The sequence below is a fragment of the Microcaecilia unicolor genome, chromosome 9 (assembly GCF_901765095.1).
Source record: "Microcaecilia unicolor chromosome 9, aMicUni1.1, whole genome shotgun sequence".
NCBI lineage: Eukaryota > Metazoa > Chordata > Amphibia > Gymnophiona > Siphonopidae > Microcaecilia > Microcaecilia unicolor.
In genome coordinates, this window is record NC_044039.1 from 2,580,794 (window position 1) to 2,603,070 (window position 22,277).

Consider the following 22,277-nt stretch of genomic DNA (forward strand, 5'->3'; position numbering starts at 1 on the left):
ATTGCTCTGGATTGGTGAGAATGTTCTCTTCAACACATAAGAACATAAGCGTTGCCATACTGGGACAGACTGAAGGTCCATCAAGCCCAGTATCCTGTTTCCAACAGTGGCCAATCCAGGTCACAAGTACCCGGTACGATCCCAGAACAGTAAAACGGATTTTATGCTGCTTTATCCTAGAAATAAGCAGTAGATTTTCTCAAGTCCATCTTAATGGCTTATGGACTTTTCTTTTCGGAAATTATCCAAACCTTTTTTAAACCCTGCTAAGGCTAACTGGTTTTTATCACATTCTCTGGTAACAAATTCCAGAGTTTAATTACATTTTGAGTGAAGAAACATTTTCTCCAGTTTGTTTTAAATTTACTACTTAGTAGCTTCTTTGCGTGCCCCCTAGTTCTAGTATTTTTGGAAAGAGTAACCAAGCGATTCACATCTACTTGCTCCACTCAGCTCATTATTTCATAGGCCTCTATCATATCCTCCCTCAGCCATCTTTTCTCCAGGCTGAAGAGCCTTAGCCGCTTTTACCTTTCCTCATAGGGAAGTCATTCCATCCCTAGACCCAGCAAAAGCCTAACTGTTGCATTATGAACCTTTTGTAAGTCTCCCATTGACCTTAATTTCCAGCATAATAGCAAAAGCAAGACAAGTTTGTCAGTGTTTTTCTCTCTGACTGTGTCAGGGCATGAGGTCCTGTGCTTTGGAGAAACCATTCTGAGACACATCTGTGCTTTTCATTCCTCTATATCTCTCTATTGGGCTCTAGTGTATTATTGAATTTTGCATATTATTTTGCTTCACCTTGGCCTGTTTTGTGTTCCTGTAGTTCTGAATTCTTATAGGTTTTTTTTGTTTTTTTTTTGATGCTGCTGTCCTGCATGAATGATGTTGATTTATCATTCTGACCTTGGATTTCTGAATAGTCTTATATGACTTTCCTGGCTATTAATATTCTATAACAAGGATATTTAACACATGGGTGCCATGACAACTGATCTGCAGCCCCAAGTTCCGTGCTGAAGTTCAGAGGACTGGAGAGGATGGTGAATATCCAGAGAAGAGAACCGGCTCAATTCTCTTCACGTTCAGTGTGTGAGCTTGAGACCTCTAGAAGTTCCTCAGATCTTTGCCACAGCCCAGTAGAGTTTACTGTCCTCTAGAGAGGAGAATAATGTTCTCGTCAAAGTATGTAGCAGATAATGCTTCCCTATTACACTATGGGGCTCATTTTCAAAGCACTGAGACTTACGAAGTTCCATAGTAACCCATGGAACTTTGTAAGTATAAGTGCTTTGCAAATATGCCTCTAGGGGGCTCATTTTCAAAAGAGAAAAACATTCAAAAAGTGGCATAAATCTGCATTTGGATGCTTTTCTCATAAAAAGGTCCAAATTGGTATTTTCAAAACCAATTTTGAGACATTATCCTATGAAGTCCGTCAGAAGTGCGTTCAAATCACAAGGGGGCATGTCAGGGGCATGTTAAGGGTGGGATTTGGGTGTTCCTAACGCTTTTTTCTGCCATAATGAAACAAAAGAAAACATCCAGGGCTATAAGTTGGATGTTTTGGTCTGGATCTGTTTATTAACGAATAAGTCACAAAAAGTGCCCTAAATGTCCACTGGAGGGAATCAGGGATGATCACTCCTTACTCCTCCAGTGTTACTAACCCCCTCCCACCCCCCCAAAAAATGTGATTAAAAACATTACTTACCAGCCTTGATGTTATACTCAGGTCCATTAGAGTAGCAATGGAGGTCCCTGGAGTCGTCTAGTGTTGGGTGCAGTGCACTGCAGACAGGTGGACCCAGGCTCCTACCTCCCCCTACCTATTACACTTGTGGTGGAAACTGTGAGTCCTCCAAAACTCACCATTAACCCACTGTATCCACACATAGGTGCCCCCTTCACCTATAAGCTATTATAGTAGTGTACAGTTGGGGTAGTAAGTTTTTTTTTTTTTTTTTGGGGGGGGGGGCTCAGCAGACAAGATAAGGGAGCAACGGTGAGTTGTGTACCTGGGAGCATTTATTTGAAGTCCACTGCAGTGCCCCCTAGGGTGCCCCATTGCTCTCCTGGGATGTCTGTGGGGCCAGTCTACTAAGAATTCTGGCTCCTCCTATGTTCCAATGGCTTGATTTTGTGTGTTTTTCATTTGGACATTTTTTTTTTTAATGGACCGAAAAAATAAAAACACAGAACTCAAAAACATCTAGCACATAACCATTTTCAAAAAAAAGATAGACCCTTTTTTTTTTTTTGCTTTGAAAATGACTACATTCCCCACTTGAATTTTGAACGTTTTGGGCAAAATGTCCAAAGTTTGACTTAGATGTCATATCGAAAATGCCCCTCTATGTGGAGCTACACTTTGCCATTAAACTAGCTAAAGGACTGAAATGACATGCTGTTCACCCACTGCTCAACCCAACTCTAAGCTCTAGGGGACAAGGTTCTTGCACAATGCTGTAGGTTCTAACAGGGCAAGACATGTCACTCCATATCAAACACGGAAGCAGAGAGCAGGCAGCCAACGAAGACCAAGCTTACTTCTCATTCCAGTGTATGAAGTAAAAGAAGGATTTCTTGACTGGTTCATTCTTCTTGTTCTCGGTTTGACATATTTTCTTTCCGGCGTAGATTAATGAACAAGAAACAGAAATGATGGTGAACCTACAAGGAAATAAGGAGGAGCATCAATATTTAGTAAAGCAAGTGGATGTAGAAGTGTCATCACCAGAGCACCCTAAGGCATTAAGTTTGAGCAGCTCTGCCAAGTACAGCTACTATCTAAGTGCTTTGCTTTTCAGATTTTTTCTCAAATTCCTTCCTTTTCTTAAATAAATTGTAATTTAAAATAAAATATATCCAGGGAGGTCAGCCAGAATTAAAATCAAAAGAGTAGTGAATTTTGGAGTTTTTGGAACTCCAGATATTAATGGTGTTTTCCCAGTTTCCAGAGAGAGAATATAAGAACATAAGTACATAAGTATTGCCATACTGGGACAGACCGAAGGTCCATCAAGCCCAGTTTCCTGTTTCCAACAGTGGCCAATCCAGGTCAAAAGTACCTGGCAGAAACCCAAAGAGAAGCAACATTCCGTGTAGAACCCCAAAGAGCAGCAAGATTCTGGAATCCTAAAGAGTAACAAGATTCCATGTAGAACCCCAAAGAGTAGCAACATTCCATGTAGAACCCCAAAGAGCAGCAAGATTCTGGAATCCTAAAGAGTAACAAGATTCCATGTAGAACCCCAATGAGTAGCAACATTCCATGCAGAACCCCAATACATAAGTGTTGCTATACTGGAACAGACCGAATGTCCTTCAAGCCCAGAATCCTGTTTCCAACAGTGGCCAATCCAGGTCACAAGTACTTGGCAAGATCCCAGAACACTCTTTAGAAATCAGCCACACACCGGTGCTACAAACATTGAAATACTTTTGCAGCGCTGGAAATGGCCACGCTGGGGGAGGGATCTACCGCCAGGCTGCTGCGGTAGCCCAGCGGTACTTGCCTTTTAGCAAGCGGTAAGCCTGCGTTGGGCTTACTACCGCTTCGTAAGAGGGCCCCTGAGGGAGTTTGTGTTACTGTTGCATACAGACAGTATGGCATGATAAATATTGAGGAGATAAGAATTCAAAAAAAGCATCGTCTGCTTTAGAGAAACTAACGGAGGGATTCTATCTTGCCTTAACCTGCCACCAGCGCATCTTTCTCTGCTCTCAAAGTCAAGTCAATAATTTGTATTTACATGCAATTTCATGGTTTTGTAATAGCGGAACATGAAGACATGACTGGATTTCTAAGTTGTGAATAAAAAATGCAATCTTTATTGCTTCCCAATATCTTTGTCAATCTTGTTTCTCTCAGTACAGATATACAAAACCAGAGAAGCCTAAATTAATTTGCTGATTTATTTGTGAGCTTACTGCTAATTGCAGGTACTGTGCATTTGTGGGTGGTGGTAACTCAAGTGTTAAAGGGAGGGAGTTCTAAGAATACTTTCAAAAGCTTCTTGAAATGCCGAGAACAGCGAGTAGGATGTGAAGAATATTAAAAAGAAGCTTCTGAAAGTGCAGCTTCCACAGCGCGGTGACTGCTCGGATGACGGCGTCCTGGTTTTTCTGCAAACTGAAGTTTGTACAGGGGTTGAGGAAGGAATGTGAGCAGGCAGCGGTTTGAAGAATAATCAATCCAATGAAAACGTGAAGTTACTTTGAGTTAGATTGCAGTTCTACCCTGCTCATAGCTGAAGACACACTAGACTTTGCCTAATGCAGACCTGGCCTACCAAGGTCACCTAAGAGCACAGCAACAAAATGAGAAGACCTTGGTATGAGACTTAAACTAAGGAGAAAAAACTTGGTCTTGTTATCGTGTGTGTATATAGGTAAGCTGTTTTCTATGTATACAAACAGACGCAGAACTGTAAAAGAATACATGTGATACAAGAGAATACATTGAAGATGATAAGTACATAAGTAATGCCACACTGGGAAAAGACCAAGGGTCCATCGAGCCCAGCATCCTGTCCACGACAGCGGCCAATCCAGGCCAAGGGCCCCTGGCGAGCTTCCCAAACGTACAAACATTCTAGACATGTTATTCCTGGAATTGTGGATTTTTCCCAAGTCCATTTAGTAGTGGTTTATGACGAACGCGGGATACCAGTGGCGTCGCAAGGGCAGCTGACACCCGGGGCGGGTCGCCGCTGCGCACCCCCCCCCCAGGTGCAGTGTGACGCACCCTCCCCCCTCTGGAGTGCAACCCCCCCTCAGAGAGAGCAAGGAAACAGCGAGGCGCCAACACCCCCCAGCGGCATGCACCCGGGGCGGACTGCCCCACCGCCCCCCCCCCCTTCCTAAGCCACTGCGGGATACAAATGTAACAAAAAAAATATATACATTATTGACCAGGCAAATCAGATGAAGCAAAAGTGAAAGTGACAGCTTTTAACCATCTCTCTGACCTCATGTGCACCTTTCTTTAAATTAGTCACCTTACTTTCGTATCTATCCATTCCATGTTTGCTTATACCTTTCACTGTCAATTAAAATGTTCTATTACGTATTGTGTTGACATTGTAAGTATTATTATTATTTGTTACGTTTGAATCCCACATTTTCCCACCTATTTGTTGGCTGAATGTGGCTTACATAGTGCCGGAGAGCTGTTTGGAGACTCCGGAGTAAACAAATACAAGGTGATGTTGTGGAAGGATAAGGTTCAGGTTGTAAAGGGATCATACAGCTGAAGAGTTGTGTGAAGGCCGTTACGAACTTTGGTGTTGTTGTGTCGCTGATATCAGGCGTTTATGTTGAGTCATATGCCATACTTTGTATTGTTATTTGAGCGCTAAAAACTCACTTGTTTAAAAAAGCATATCCTACCGACCCAACACAACCAACAGATTCCCCGCGACACAGCATCAATAAAGAACGTAATGGACATAACACAATTCTTCCGTTGAACGATTCCCTAATGTGGCTGTGCCACATGAACTTTATCTTTATTCTACCACGACATCACTTTGTATTTGTTTCACCCGGATCTTGTAAACACCTCTCCGGCGCTATGTAAGCCACATTGAGCCTGCAAATAGGTGGGAAAATGTGGGATACAAATGTAACAAATAAATAAATATTTTTACTGCTATAATTGCCTAATGCTCATGTTCTATCTATTCTTACTCTACACCGCCTTGAGTGAATTCCTTCAAAAAGAAGGTAAATACATCCTAATAAATAAATACACAAATTCTCTAACCTTTTTTTCAAGTTTTAAACTAAATCATTACGAGCAGCTGATCTGAGAATTTGGTTGCGGTTTAGCGCAGGGGCCCATGCCAACAGTTAATGTGTCAGCTTGACAAGGTGCAACAATGTTCTCTCTCTAAATTTTTCTGTCCGTGTGTGCAAGTTTTCAGCCTCAGCTCAACGTACTGGTATGTAGCCCTATGCTCACCGCTTTTTTTCTACAATTTTTGCAACCACATCCAAAGCAATCTATCTGGGGCAAGGGAGGGTTAAGTGACTTTACCCATTGTCACAAGGAGCTGCAGTGGGAATCGATCTCAGTTTCCCATGACCAAAGTCCACTGCACTAACCGCTAGGCTACTCCTCCACTCCTTCATGACAAAGAAAGCCAGAAAAAAAGTTTTTGAGTGCAGTTGCCAGGCATGCGCGCTCCCTTTCTGACCTGTGTGCATGCGTGTGCACATGCGCCCAGCTTAAAGGAGAGAGTGGTGGGCAATAATTTCCACGTTAACTGCACAGTGTGGCCTGGAGCAAGAAGCAGGCATGGATTGCGCTTGACAGTTAATGTATGGAAACTTAAATAATCCTTATCACCCTTCAAATACTGGGCGGAGGGAGGTGGGGGGAATTGTTCCACACTTCTGGCATCATCCCCTAAACCAGCGGTTTCCAATCCTGATCCTGGAGGCACCCCAGCCGGTCAGGTTTTCTGTATATCCACAATGAATATTCATGAGATAGATTTGCATGCAATGGAGGCTGTGCATGCAAATCTCTCTGCTGAATATTCATAATGGGTATCCTGAAAACCTGACTGGCTGAGGTGCCTCCAGGATCAGGTTTGGGAACCACTGCCCTAAACAGTGATATACACAGGCTAGGTCTGATTGGAGACAGCAAATCAGTGTCATAAGAGTCAGCTGTAAAATGATTTATTTTTCAGCGAGAGTCACGGAATATGGCATATTGATGAGGAACTAATTCTACCACTGGTTCTGCCTAGGAGCCCAAACCTACAGTCCTTAGTGGTGTAATTATGTTCTAATGTTGGGGTGTTTTTTTTCCTGACCTTTTCATCCAGTCAGAAGGAGTATTATGGACTGCACAGAGCGTGAAACTGAAGTGGGACTCCAGACCGGCCTCAGTATATGAAAGGTTTGGGAGGAGTTTGACAGGTCGCAGGTCCTCATGAAAGCTGGTGCAGTAGATGAAGATAAGATGGGAGATGGCACTGGAGAGATCCATCATCGCTGTCTCAGCTGAAACTTCAGAAAGAAAAAAAAAGTCAGAGTTAAAAAGGAAGTAAGGTCATCTGGAAAGTGCAGTCAATTAATTTCCATCCATTAAAATAAATCAAATGACACAGTCCAGTGAGTGAAAGCTGAAACCAGTCAGTTAAATTTAAGTCATCTAAACCCGAGTTTAAATACTGCAGCCAACTATCAGGGTAAACGGAGACTCGGAGACTTGCTCCTCACTGCTTCCTTTCATCCTTTAAAGCACCTATTTGATCACATTCACCAAAATTCATCTTCATTCACACCTCCTGAAATATCTGAAGTATGATAATCTATGCGGGGAGGAGTTATTAATAAAAGAAGAGGAGTGTGGTAGCCGTGTTAGTCCACTCTTAAGGTTATCACTTATATACACTGTCAGCTAGCACATTGCTTATTTCCGATCCGACGAAGAAGGGCAACCTTCGAAAGCTAATCAAGAAATGTATTAAGTTATGTCCAATAAAAAAGGTATCATCTTATTTTCTTTTCCATGTTTGATTTTGTTTGATTTCTATTGATAACCTTAATAAAAGAAGAAATGATATTTTCTGATGCAATTTCCTTTCTTGCTTATACGTAGACCATTGAGATGGTATTTAGCAATCATCTTGCACCTTGGTACAATCTATGGTAATTAGTCACCTGGACTACTGTAACACTCTGTACGCTGGCTGCAAAGAACAGACTATTAAGAAACTCCAAACAGCCCAAAATACCGCAGCTAGACTCATATTTGGAAAGACCAAATACGAACGTGCAAAACCCTTAAGAGAGAAACTTCACTGGCTACCACTCAAGGAACGGATCGAATTCAAGATCTGCATGATCGTACACAAGATCATTCACGCAGACGCCCCGTTGTACATGCTTAACCTTGTGGACCTACCGCCCCAAAACGCCAAGAGATCAGCCCGCAAATTCCTCAATCTGAACTTTCCCAATTGTAAAGGACTTAAATATAAGCAAGCATACGCCACACTTTTGCAAATCTTTAAAGACGCATCTCTTCAATAGAGCCTACAAAAAGAACCCTTAAAGTCACAAGTCACCATTCAACCCACCCTAAACAGCTAAATAAAATACATCTCCTAAACTATCCTATCTAACACCATCTTTTCTAATTCCTCATCCATCTTCTGCTTACTCTTGATTGTATCCAAGATCGTGTCATGACCTTCTCATAACAACACTCTGTAAGCCACATTGAGCCTGCAAATTGGTGGGAAAATGTGGGGTACAAATGCAATAAATAATAATAATAATAATAATCAGTATATCAACTATTGAATAAACTTGGAAACTCATAGCAACGGCAAGAATTTTTTAGTCTAAAGATTCTACATGTATGTCTGTTTTACACATCATACTTTTTTATTCTCGCTTTATTAATAAGCTTAATTATCTATGCTGTAATCAGAGTTTTCATCTGTTTTTGATTTACATTGCTATTTATGCTCAATGCAGACATCTGACGCAGGCAATGTAAATCGAAACACGGCCCGTGTGGGGTCTATATTGGAAAATCGATTTTTATGATTAAAGGAACTGTGTCCCATTTTTCAAGGCTCTTGGTGCTTTTTGCTGTATCTTGGACTTTTGTTCTGTACTTTGGACCCCTCTCTGTGCTGTTACTTAAGATTTTGGAGGAAACAGATATTGTGTACGAATAAGAGATCCCTCCCTAGTAAAATACATTTTTTTTTTTTTTGTTAATAGTTCTGGAGTGGACATTGGATTTCTTTGGATGAACTAAGAACCTTGGAAGAAATGGTGACAGACACTGGAAGTGGTGCGTGAACATCGGGAGAACTAGTCTCTTGAAAAGTGATCAGCACCCCAAAGGGGGTATAGAGAGGTCTTCCCTTCCGTAAGCTGTGGTCCGAGGATCTGGCACGCACTGTCCATCCAGGGACTGGCGACAACTGAGTTTCTTAGAGGAAATTCTTTGCGCTGTTTATTTAGAAGCTACCAAATGACTGTCAACCCTTTTCTATAATAAAAAAAATTAAATTCAGAAAGAAAACAAGTGGTCTTTAAAGACAATTCTGCTGCTATTCCCTGTGAGATGTTGCACTGCTCTGAAACACTGCAATGAGAATAAGCCAGCAGGTACCTGACTCAGGCAAGAGGTTAACCACAGGATGCTTAGACGTAACATTACAGCAGACAAGTTAAGGCAGGGCTCCTGGTAGTCAGCAAGGTACAGACAATAAACTGTACATCACTAAAGTCCCTGTTAACAGAAAGCTAATCCAGGGTGTGTCTATATATCTAGACAATCAGAAAAAGACTTCTAAATTAGCAGTCTCTAGTAGTCCATCCATATGAACAGAGCACAACACTCTAATCGCATGGGAGGAATACCACCTTAACCCTATGCCAGCTTCCTCTCCTCTCTTCCTCCCCCCCCCCCCCATCCAAGCCAGGCAGACCAGGCTGCTACTGTCAGTCCTGGGGGGTCTGATGGACAGGCAGAACACTTTCCCTCCTGCACACAAGGAACTGGAGGTCTCGTGGACCTCCAACCCCCCCCCCCCAAAAAAAAGTTTCTCTGGTAGCCCAGTGGCCTTCTCCCTCCTACCTCCCCCAATGACACAAGGGCACGGGGGGGGGGGGGGGGGGGGCTGGAGGTTCGGTGGAACTGTAGCCCCCCTAACCCCCCTGAGAGCAACAGTCCTTGGTGGCCTAGTGGACAACCCTACCCCTACCCCCACCCCTCCACTTGCCCTGGTGGCCTAGTGCCCTCCAAATTCCCTCCTCCTGTATTATGAGAAGGGAGGAGGGAGTAGCATTCCTTCCTCCTGGGGCATCGCCTTCAAAATGGTGGTGCCCTGCCCCCTTCCTCAAAGCCTTTCCTCATAGGGAAGTCATCCCATCCTCTTTATTATTTTTATCACCCTTCCCTGTATCTTTTCTAATTCTACTTTGTATCTTTTCTAATTCCACCTCCAGCCCCCTTGTGCCCTTGTATTTGGGGAGTAGGGGAAGGGAGAAGGCCACTGGGCCTTTTGAGATGCGGTGACCAGCAGTCGCACCATGAAGCGATACAAAGGAATTATAACATCATCATTGTTGTTTCCCATTCCTTTCCTAATAACACCTAACATTCTACTTGATTTCTTAGCCTCTGCCACACACTGAGCAGAAGGTTTCAACATATCATCAGTGATGACACCTAGATCCCTTTCCTATAGTTCAGGTTCCTCTTTCCCACATGCATCACTTTGCACTTGCTCACATTAAAATTCATTTGCCATTTGGACGTCCAGTCTTCCAGTAAGGTCTTCTCGTAATGTTTCACAATCATCTTGCGATTTAACAACTTTGAACAAATTTCTGTCATCAGCAAATTTAATTACCTCACTAGTTATTCCCATCTCTAGATCATTTATAAATAAGCTAAAAACCAGCAGTCCCAGCACAAACCCCTCAGGAACCCCATTACCCTTCTCCTTTGAGAATACTGACCATGTAACCCTACTCTCTATTTACTGAGTGGAGGAGTGGCTTAGTGGTTAGTGCAGTGGACTTTGATCCTGGGGAACTGAGTTCAATTCCCACTGCAGCTCCTTGTGACTCTGGGCAAGTCACTTAACCCTCCATTGCCCCTGGTACAAAATAAGTACCTGAATATATGTAAACCGCTTTGAATGTAGTTGCAGAAACCTCAGAAAGGTGGTATATCAAGTCCCATTTCCCTTTCCCCCTTTCCCTTATGACATCACAATATCAGAAGTGAGCCAAGTATTGGGCAATCAAGTCATTGTGACATCACTGATGAGGTTGGCTCTTATTGGTGGAATGAGTGGAGGAGTAGCCTAGTGGTTAGTGCAGTGGACTTTGATCCTGGGGAACTGAGTTCAATTCCCACTGCAGCTGCTTGTGACTCTGGGCAAGTCACTTAACCCTCCATTGCCCCTGGTACAAAATAAGTACCTGAATATATGTAAACCGCTTTGAATGTAGTTGCAAAAACCTCAGAAATGTGGTATATCAAGTCCCATTTCCATTTCTATCTTTTAACCAGTTTTTAATCCATAATAGAACACTACCTCCTATTCTATGACTCTCCAAGTTCCTCTGGATCCTTTCATGAGGTACTTTGTCAAATGCCTTTTGAAAATCCAGATACGCAATATCAACTGGCTCACCTTTATCCACGTTTGTTCACACCAATACTATGTTACTATGTAGTAGATTGGTGAGGCAAGAATTCCCTTCACTAAATCTATGTTGGCATTGTCTCATGGCTTTATCACATTAATACATGCTTTTGAATATGCTCTTTAATTTTGTTCTTTATAATAGTCTCTACCATTTTGCCCAGCATCGATGTCAGTCTCACCAGTCTACAATTTCCTGAATCACCTCTGGAAACTTTTTAAAAAATTGGCATTACATTGGCCACCCTTCAATGTTCCAGTACCATGCTTGATTTTAAAGATAAATTACATATTACTAGCAATAGTTCTGCAAGTTAATTTTTCAGTTCTATCAGTACTCTGGGATGAGTACCATCCGGTTCAGGCAATTTGCTACTCTTCGATTTGTCATTACTTCTTCCATGTTTTTAGAGATTTAATTCAGTTTCTCTAACTCATCGGTTTTGAATATCATTTCTGGCACCGGCATCTCTCCTAAATCTTCCTCAGTGAAGGCTGAAGCAAAGAATTCATTTAATCTCTCCGCTATGGCTTTGTCTTCCCTGAGTGTCCTTTTACCCCTCGTGCAGGGAGGTGGTATTTCAGCATTACTTGTGAGTTGCGTGATTACCAGACAAAATTGTCTGGCTTAAAAGAGGTTTTCATTTGTAGTAAACAAAATTTGCTTAACAAGAGTTTGTTATGAAGAGAAGCTGTGATATTTACATAAAAGCCTGTTCTTCCCTATGGTCTGTGCATTTGGAGTCTTGCTGGGAGGTAGGTACATTCATCGCTATTGAATAACACTCAGCCCCAGTTGTAGTGATTCAGGACTTTAAGTAAGTAGCAGATAAATTACAGCACATTGAACAATGTAATATAGGACACAGTGAATACCGAATATCCTTGAGCTAAATGCTAACTGTTCCCATTCATACTAAACAATACTTAAACAAGGTCACAGCACATTTAAAAAAATAGTTTTCATGTATAATTTCCATATTATTACACGTAAAATATCCAATAGGGATGTACATGGTAAAAGTTTTCAAACTGGTTCAACTTTGGGTCAATTTTCCATTTTATTCATCTTTGGACTCCAAATTATTGGGATCATTCAGGTCTATTAAAGGCAATAAAAAAAGCACTTTTGCATATTAGCAGTGGGATTTTCCATCCACTTTTAATCAAACTTGCTTAAGTCTTGTTGGCAGGCATTTGCCACAGAGTCAAGAATACCCCACAGAAATGAAAGAGAGGCAAAGGACAGTGACATGAAGGCTCCAAGCCAAGATCAAAGCTACAACATGGCATAAAGAGTGGAACAAAGACCCCACAGTATGGGGACAGGGGCGATACAACACCAACAGTGGCAAGAAGACCCCACAGCATGGGGACAGGGGTGCTGCAGCACCAGCACTGGCAAAAAGACCCCACAGTATGGGGATGGGGTGATACAACACCTACATTAGCAGGAAGATCCCAAAGCTTGCCATCTGTGGGTTTTTTTCACCTACTTTCACTTTGCTTAGTAAGTTGCTCAGGACCCATACCCAGACTGCTTGAAAGATCAATACAAAAAGAGTTACTCTGCTAAATAATGAGAGAAAACCAGCCCCTCCCCATCTCAAGGCCATGCCTGTGGTGTTGAGAGGCTTTCTTTTTCATAGCTAGCACCTTTCTCGCAGTCCACTCTGAATGCAGGAGAGAAAATGGTGCTCTGCTACAGCTTTGTTTCACTTTGCTACTCAAAATATAAAGATATTAACCAAAGGATTTGGGGGAAGGGAGGCAAGGATAGACTTGATCGGCTGTTTGTGGAAAAGTTTCAACATGGTGGTGTAGTGTCTCATGCTTCTGCCTTCTCTGTTTCTCTCAGGAGCTCTGGTTTGTCTGTCACCCCCCCCCCCCCCCCCCCCCCTGCAGGCATGGTTTGCCACTGGAAATGAATGAGGATTTGGTTCAAAATGGCCTCTCATCCACTTGATTCATTTAAAGATATATAAACCAAAAATATGCTCATTTCTCACCTTTTGCCAAAATGAATGCACATCCCAAATATCTGATATACTACTACTACTACTATTTAGCATTTCTATAGCGCTACAAGGCGTACGCAGCGCTGCACAAACATAGAAGAAAGACAGTCCCTGCTCAAAGAGCTTACAATCTAATAGACAAAAAATAAAGTAATCAAATCAATTAATGTGAACAGGAAGGAAGAGAGGAGGGTAGGTGGAGGCGAGTGGTTACGAGTCAAAAGCAATGTCAAAGAGGTGGGCTTTCAGTCTAGATTTAAAGGTGGCCAAGGATGGGGCAAGACGTAGGGGCTCAGGAAGTTTATTCCAGGCGTAGGGTGCAGCGAGACAGAAGGCGCGAAGTCTGGAGTTGGCAGTAGTGGAGAAGGGAACGGATAAGAAGGATTTAACCATGGAGCGGAGTGCACGGGAAGGGGTGTAGGGAAGGACGAGTGTGGAGAGATACTGGGGAGCAGCAGAGTGAGTACATTTATAGATTAGACGAGACAGGCAGCAGAGTTTTGAACCGATTGGAGAGGGGAGAGGTGACTAAGTGGGAGGCCAGCAATATAGATATAGAGTAATTAGCTTAAAAATAAAGCGCTGAAGGCACGCTAGCGTGTACTAACACTAGAGACACTCATATTCTTTCTTCCTATGGGTGTCTCTAGCATTGGCGCATGATAAAAGCGCTAGTGCACCTTAGTAAAAAGGGTCCTTAGATGCGTGCAACTTAGGATTACACCCAAATTGGGGCTATCTTCATAGAATCCAGGGGATAGTGTGCACTCTTGAAGATACTTGTTTTGAAATGTAAAAAATGAAAGACACATTTTCTGGCTACCCCCCTCCCTAATAGTTTTATGACAGGGGTGTAGCCTATGAAGTCACAGTGGTGCCTGTATTGTGCCTGTTTTAAAATGCACTACTTAAAATACCCCACACACATTTATGCCTGTCCTGAGGCACAGAGACGCCTCTTTCATAACATACTTGTGCGTCTTGCAATTCCCCCCTAGTCCTGCACAGCCTCTGCCCCCAGTAATGCCTGAGCCCATATCATTTTAGAAGCGCTGTTCAAATGACTACCGATGTGTCTGCCCAATTTGCCCCGTGGCATAATGAAGACCCATTTGCTTGGAGTGGAGGAGTGGCCTAGTGGTTAGGGTGGTGGACTTTGGTCCTGGGGAACTGAGGAACTGAGTTCGATTCCTGGCACAGGCAGCTCCTTGTGACTCTGGGCAAGTCACTTAACCCTCCATTGCCCCATGTAAGCCACATTGAGCCTGCCATGAGTGGGAAAGCGCGGGGTACAAATGTAACAAAAATAAAATAGATACTATTGGAGATTCTACATGGAATGTTGCTACTCTTTGAGATTCTACATGGAATGTTGCTATTCCACTAGCAACCTTCCATGTAGAAGGCTGCGCAGGCTTCTGTTTCTGTGAGTCTGACGTCCTGCACGTATGTGCAGGACGTCAGACTCACAGAAGCAGAAGCCTGCGCGGCCACATTGGTGATCTGCAAGGGCCGACTTCTACATTGAATGTTGCTAGTGGAATAGAAAACATTCCATGTAGAATCTCAAATAGTAGCAACAGTGGAGGAGTGGCCTAGTGGTTAGGGTGGTGGACTTTGGTCCTGGGAAACTGAGGAACTGAGTTCGATTCCTGGCACAGGCAGCTCCTTGTGACTCTGGGCAAGTCACTTAACCCTCCATTGCCTACCGCATAGAGCCTGCCATGAGTGGGAAAGCGCGGGGTACAAATGTAACAAAAATAAATAAAATCTGAGCTGCAGACAGCACATAATTTCAAGTCATATCACAAAATACATAAATAAATAGAAATAAAGTCAAAAATAAAACCTTTCATTGGACTTCCGCTGTACTGGTACATCCTCTACAATGAAACAAAGACAGAATATTATTGCAGAGTTAATGCTTCTTCTGTCAATTGAACAGCAGAAATGATGCAGAAACTCAATAACTAACTAACTAACTAACATTACCATGTTATAAAGAGGTAAAAGATTCCCCTTGCTTCAACAGGAAGCCAACTCCTTAACTTGCAGTAGCGGAGGAGTGGCCTAGTGGTTAGGGTGGTGGACTGAGTTCAATTCCCACTTCAGGCACAGGCAGCTCCTTGTGACTCTGGCCAAGTCACTTAACCCTCCATTGCCCCATGTAAGCCACATTGAGCCTGCCATGAGTGGGAAAGTGGGGGGTACAAATGTAACTAAATAAGAAAACTGGCCAACCAGCACTAATGCATCAAGTCAGTTCTGGAAGGACGCCTTACCCTTTTCTCGTTTGCCTTTATTCCTCCATTTCTTTCCTTTAATATTACATGAATCAATCAGAGGAAAATCAAATGAAGATGTGATTATTCAGAAGGAGGAGGGGGGGCAGCTACATACATTTCATATATTTTACTGGACATTGGACTTGTTTGGGTGGGCCGAGAGCCTGGGAAGAAAGGGTGAGAGAAAGTGGAAGTGGTATGTGAATGTCCAATGAACCAGGATCTTGAAGAGTGATCAGTAACCCTGAGGGGGTTAAAGAGAGATCCCCACTTCCACAGGCTGTAAATTCAAATAATGGAAAAATAAAACGCCTTGTCCTATATTACTATATGTTAAATCTCTCAGTTGTAACAGACTTGTAATGATAAAGAATTCATTCAGATCATTGAATCAGCAGTAGAATTCCACTGACAGCTCTCCACGACTGCTGAACCTACCAAGAAAACTGTGTAAAATAAATACCTACTTTCAAAAACAAAATCTCCAGACTCCCAGAGTTCTTTGGTTTGGAACAGCTAAGCCAAACAAGACCTAATCACGCTAGCTGGAAACTCAAAAGTCAGGTTTCAGCAGCTTTTTTCATGAGAACTAGAAATGAACTTTCTGAGGATTGCTCAACTCCGATATCTGCAGTCTGATCACTTGTATATGGAAGGGGCAGAAAGAGACAGGTCTGGGAGTCTGCCGGTGAACCTTCTGTTTCAATATCCCACTTCTCCCCCCCCCCCCCCTCCAGAAGTTACTAATGCTGGCTGAATCAGTCCAAAACCGGATGAATGATGGGGTCACAATAACTAAAGCAATGCAAGGGGGATTTGTGTTTATCCTTTCTGAGCTTTGCACCCACCCATTAATTCTCAAACCACAAGTTTAAGATCTGCAGATCATTTCCTTGACCCATCGATTCTCGTGCATTCCTGCCTGCCTAAGCTTCGCGTGCAGCACAAGATAGAAATATTATTTATTTATTTATTTGTTACATTTGTATCCCACATTTCCCCACCTATTTGTAGGCTCAATGTGGCTTACATAGTACCAGAGAGGCCTTTGCAGGCTCCGGTGTGAACAAATACAGGGTGATATTGTGGTAAGATCAAGTTCATGTGGCATAACCACATTGGGGAAATGTACATCGGAAGAGTTGCGTTTTGTCCATTACGTAGGTGAAAGGTGAACACTAGTGCAGACACGTGTGAGAGTGGATAGGTTGTGTGTGTGTGTGTGTGTGGGGGGGGGGGGGGGGGGGGGGGGGACCAGAATAAGTCAGGTGATGATCCAGAGGTGAAAACAAAAGATAGGGGCAGATGAAGCCTGAAGCCAAGGTCATTGGATTACTCCTCCTGAGGTACTGAGCAACACTTTATTATCCCCTGGGATAGAAATCATCAGGTGTCTGAGTCTTGTGCTGAAACAAAGCTATTACAGATATAGTACAGGGAGGAAAAGGTCTTTCACATCCGGAGACCTACTGTGTGCATGATAGAAAACAGCATGAGAGAGGGACCAGTCGTTACACTGGAAATGAATAAGGCACAGTCTGCAAAAAGTCATATTAAAGGAAACTTAAAAAATGAGAGGACAAAGGACTCATTTCATAATGCTCAAATGCGTGATATTTTCGTATGAGGTTCATATACACACTCAGAAAAATGTTTGTTGATTGTATTGTTTCAATATCCTCTTCTTTGAGAGTGTGTTCTGTCACATCAGTTATGTGCGTACAATGATGTATTTTTCAGAGTGTCATCAATAAAAATGTTAAAACTAATAAATCAATATAAACAGGGGAAAAAAATGTGTACTAATCTTGCAGAATGTGTTTTACTTCTGTGGCCTTTCACAGATAGAGAGGTGCATTGTGGGTCACACCAGTGGCCCACCCTGTCTACCTATGTGGCCAGTTTAGATCAGCTAAAAATACTTAGCACATCCTTACAGGGTTCTTTATCATAAAAATATACATGGTTTTCTTTGTTTGTTTCTTTCCATTTTTTCCCCACTGAATCCATTAAAAAACAAAGAAAGTCTCTCCTGCCAGGTTTACTCAAAGCCCTTCCTTTGCTTTCCTTCTCTGCATCTTCTTTCATGTTTGGGTCAACACAGAGCAGGAGCATAAAGCAGATGGCCTTGGCTTTCAGCTCCTCTGAACAATCCATGACAAGAACTGTTCAGGTACTGGTATCGCCCCCCCCAAATCCTTTGCAACTGATACAATGATTTCTTTAGGGGGAAATTCTGAACCAGCCATATTGCTACAATCTGGACTGGCTTAACCATTTGACCAGATGAGGCACTGACTCAGGACCCTGGCCATAAAAGGTGCCAAAATCCCCAGCCACAATGTCACTGCCATGGTTAAGCATTTCTGCCCTTCCTCTCCCAGCAGCTTTGGTATCTCTAGTCTCCTTCCCCCTCTTCTCCTACCACCCCACTTGCCCGCTTACCTGTTTGCCTATGGTCCTACAAACCTACTGGCAGCATCAACATGAAAAGAGGCAGCCTCTGGACAGCCCCTGAGTGTTCCCTCAACCAGTGTCCAGCTCACGGGAAATTGCATCAGAGGAGGAAGGACGGACAGAAGGAAAACCCAGGGGCTGGTCAGAGGCTTCCTGGCTGTTTGCAGGACCATTAGTGGTGGGGGGAGGGGGGAGAGGGGATGATACCAAATTACAAGGAAAGGAGGAGTGCCAATGCAGGTTGAAGGAGGTGAGGCACTGAAGGAAGTTGGCTTAGGGTGCCATGATCCCTTGACCTGGCCCTGGCTACAAGAATCGTAGGCAGTTTCCCTGTAAAATCGCCTACATAGGCAGGTACAACATCTGCACATCCTCTGCAAATGCTCTTTCAGTGGAATGAAAAGCAGGGGTTCAACACTACAAAATCAAACATGCATTTTTTTAAAATCTCTTCTGACTTCATGTGTCCCAACTTCACCTCTTGTTATGTTTCCCAAATGTAGTTCTATCCACACTAAGGGGACAAACTGGATCCCCCCCTCCAGTTGTGCATGTTTACAAAATCCACCTCTTGCAGGCAGAAGTAGCAAAACTGTGTCTTCCACGTGTGTGAAGCACTCATTACATGTAAACATTCCCTAGTCATGCCACAGTTCTTTTTCAACATGTTCAAGTAGATGACAGCAGATAAAGAGACCTGTATGGTCCATCCAGTCTGCCCAACAAGATAAACTCGTCTGTGCTACTTTAAATGTATACCTGACCTTGATTTGCCCTTAAAGGGAGCAGTTATTATGATGGCAAGATTGGAATGGATGAATGATATGTGATTTTAATGAAGCACAAGCACGAGCACAATATACCCCAAGGGAAGTGAAATAATTATGTGAATATGTGTGTATATCGCATTGTGGGTTGGTTTATGTAAGATACGTAGGGGAAGTGAGATCAGGGTGTCATGAATTAACATATACCTCCTTTATGTTCAAACAAATGTTGAATTGTATGTTTTATTATCCATGTATCAGATGGTAATATGGAATGCACCATAATTTATGGGTGGGGGTTTGAGCTCAAGTCTAACAGTATTTAATGTGAGTAGTTTATGACCTATACATATGTATTATAGATATACGCATACACCGGTGATTAAGATCTACTTGGGCTCAGCTGTATGTACATACACAAATATTAGGAGGTGGAACATCATATGTGCAATGATGGTTCCATTGTGACACCACCACATATTCCTCTTGGGGATATAATGGGTGTAAACGGTATGGTCTGAGCACATTTAAAATAATTTAAAACACTTTATAGCATTTTTTTAAAGTGCATATATAAAAAAAGATAAATTATTTTGAACCCAAGTTTATTATAGTGAGTTTATGGTTTAACTTGGTTTGTTGGATTTGTTCTTCCAGATTTTTTGTAACTTGATTTGTCCTTGCCATTTTCAGGGCACAGACTGTAGAAGTCTGCCCAGCATTAGCTTTGCTTCCTAATTACCGGTGTTGCCACCCAATCTCCGCTAAGTTTCTGAGGATCCATTCCTTCTGAACAGGATTCATTTATGTTTATCCCACGCATTTTTGAATTCCGTTACCGTTTTCATCTCCACCACCTCACGCGGGAGGGCATTCCAAGTATCCACCACTCTCTCCGTGAAAAAATACTTCCTGACATTTTTCCTGAGTCTGCCCCCCTTCAATCTCATTTCATGTCTTCTCGTTCTACCGCCTTCCCGTTCATAAAATGGTTTCCCTTGCTGTGGGTGGCACCAAATACAAGTGCTTTTCTGGTGATATGTGGATTTTTCAAAAATTTCCAAATTTCAGTTTACCATTAAGGGAGGGCACAAAGTCTGTCCATGTGTCTTTCGCAATGACCAAAACATGCAATCTCCTATAACTCTGGATGGGAAAAAAAAAAAGTCTACAAAAAACATGTGCCCCAGCCCTAAATTTATCACTTATGGGGAAAGATTCAGCAGTTGTTCCTTGAAAATGCATTTTTCTGTGGTAGGGAGATGAGAGGATGCAACAGTCACCAGAACCGATTCCTCTAGACCTGTGATTATCAATCTTTCTGTGGCCATAATAATCCCACTATCACAGCCACAGAAAGTACACAACCCCCTCAGAGGTGTGGGCTGATGACATTTATATGAACTACCTAGGTCAAGATGCCAAACTGTCTATTTTGTGACCACCATTTGGGGTCGCGACCCACAGTTTGGAAAGTGGTGCTCTAGACCTTCTCATTCAAGTCTATTCTCAAAGCAGACTGGGTACATCTTATTATCTGAATGGGAATCAAAAGCTGCCAACATACATTTATTTATGAGGATATATTTACCACCTTTTTGAAGAAATTCACCCAAGGCAGTGTACACCAACAATAAGTCAAACATAGGCATCAGACAATTTCAGCAGTAAAAATATTCAAATAGCAATACAAAGTACAGCATAGTATACTACTTGCAATGTCAACACAATACGAAATAAAACATTTTAGTAGACATCATAGGGTGAAAGAGGAGATGGAATGAATAGACAGATAAGGGAGAGGAATAGGAGTTAGAATGGCCAGTGGAGTTTCTGCTATCTTGAGTTTACTTGTGCCATGATGTGACATAGATGTATTGGTCAATGCCACAGTGGGTCACAGGTGTTCAAGGAACCATCTGATCACCCCGTGAAAGAAATGTCAATGGATCAGAGGGAATTTTCTGCTATAGGTAGAAAAGTGCACATTGCTACGCAATACCATACCTGCTCATTCATCATCAACGCCATGCGGAGCTTCCCCAGAGCCTCAGTAATTGCTTTCGTTTCAACAGAACAAAGCAGGTAGCAGATTGCCCTGATGCTTTCTAGAAGATCATTCATTCCATGCTGTTAATGTCAAGATAAAACAAGGTATAACGCTGTGAATACATTACTGAAACCTTTAATTCTAAGTGAAAACATTTTATGAGATTGGATTCTAAGCCAAGTGGGTCAGATCCAGAGTATACATAGGATTAGAAACAGGTCCTCTCAGATCCATTGAATGACAGCAAAGTAAACAAACAGGCACAAGGAACGGCAAGGCAAGGGGGTGGGGAAATCCGTATTATCGAAACAAGATGGGCGTCCATCTTTCGTTTCGATAATACAGTCGGGGACGCCCAAATCAGCAAATTTAGGTCGACCTGATAGATGGTCGTCCCCAGGACTTGGTCGTTTCTGATTTTCAGCGATAATGGAAAGCGAGGATGCCCATCTCAGAGTATGGGTGAAGGACATCCTTCGCTATGCCTCCGTCCCTGCCACGGGCAGTTGAGGATGTCCAAAATGTGGATGTTTCTGTGAGAAGGATGTCCATACCTTTGCTATGCCTCTGATACCCCCTTTATTTATTTGGATTTTGGATCACAGGTAGCAGCATTGGGATTTGAACCGGCCACCTCTGGATTGCAAGACCAGTGCTCTAACCACTAGGCCACCACTCCTCCACTCCCTTGAAATTTGGCTGTCCCTGTAGGGGGGGGGGGGGGCAGTTCAGGACATCCAAAATGTTTGAAAGAAGGATGTCCACACCTTCACTATGCCTCCGCTGACACACACACACCTCTCCTCCCAGGGACCTGCATACTGCTGCGATGGACCTGAGCATTTCATTTCAGGCTGGGCAAAAAAAGTTTTTAAAGTTGTTTTTTTGAGGGTGGGAGGGGGTTAGTCACCACTTGGGGAGTAAGGGGAGGTCATCCCCGATTCCTTTCGGTGGTCATCTGGTCAGTTCGGGCATCTTTTTGAGGCTTGGTCATAAGAAAAAATGGACCAAGTAAAGTTGGCCAAGTGCTCGTCAGGGACGCCCTTCTTTTTTCCATTATCGCTCGAGGACGCCCATCTGTAAGGCATGCCTCAGTCCCGCCTTCGCTACGCCTCCGACACGCCCCCGGGAACTTTGGTTGTCCCTGCGACGGGAAGCAGTTGGGGACACCCAAAATCGGCTTTCGATTATGCCGATTTGGGCGACCCTGAGAGAAGGACGCCCATCTCCTGATTTGTGTCTAAAGATGGGCGCCCTTCTCTTTCGAAAATAAGCCTGATAGGCTCCTAAATTGGTGCCTCTGAAAATCTATTAGGGCTGAAGGGTCTAACTTTATACTGAAAATTTCACTAAACTCCTACAGTAAATTTAGGACCATGAAATGTGGGTGGCAATAGGTGTGAACTTAGGGCAGGGAAGAGAAGTTAGGAGCTTAAGACTAGGCCCGAAAATCTAGGCCCTGTTCAGATAACAGTCTTCCGAGAACAGGAACT

The 22,277-nt window shown here is 43.0% G+C and overlaps 1 protein-coding gene across 1 annotated transcript in view; it reads right to left on the reverse strand.

Annotated features, from left to right (window-relative positions):
* The window catches only part of PIK3C2G (phosphatidylinositol-4-phosphate 3-kinase catalytic subunit type 2 gamma), a 170,973-nt gene that overhangs the window by 114,237 nt on the left and 34,459 nt on the right, over positions 1–22,277 (reverse strand). Inside the window, exons 9-12 of the mRNA XM_030215213.1 lie at positions 20,742–20,864; positions 15,075–15,108; positions 6,834–7,029; positions 2,554–2,676 (exon numbers count right to left, since the gene is read on the reverse strand). Of these exons, the coding sequence (XP_030071073.1) occupies positions 2,554–2,676; positions 6,834–7,029; positions 15,075–15,108; positions 20,742–20,864 (476 nt within the window). The remainder of the gene's footprint in view (positions 1–2,553; positions 2,677–6,833; positions 7,030–15,074; positions 15,109–20,741; positions 20,865–22,277) is intronic.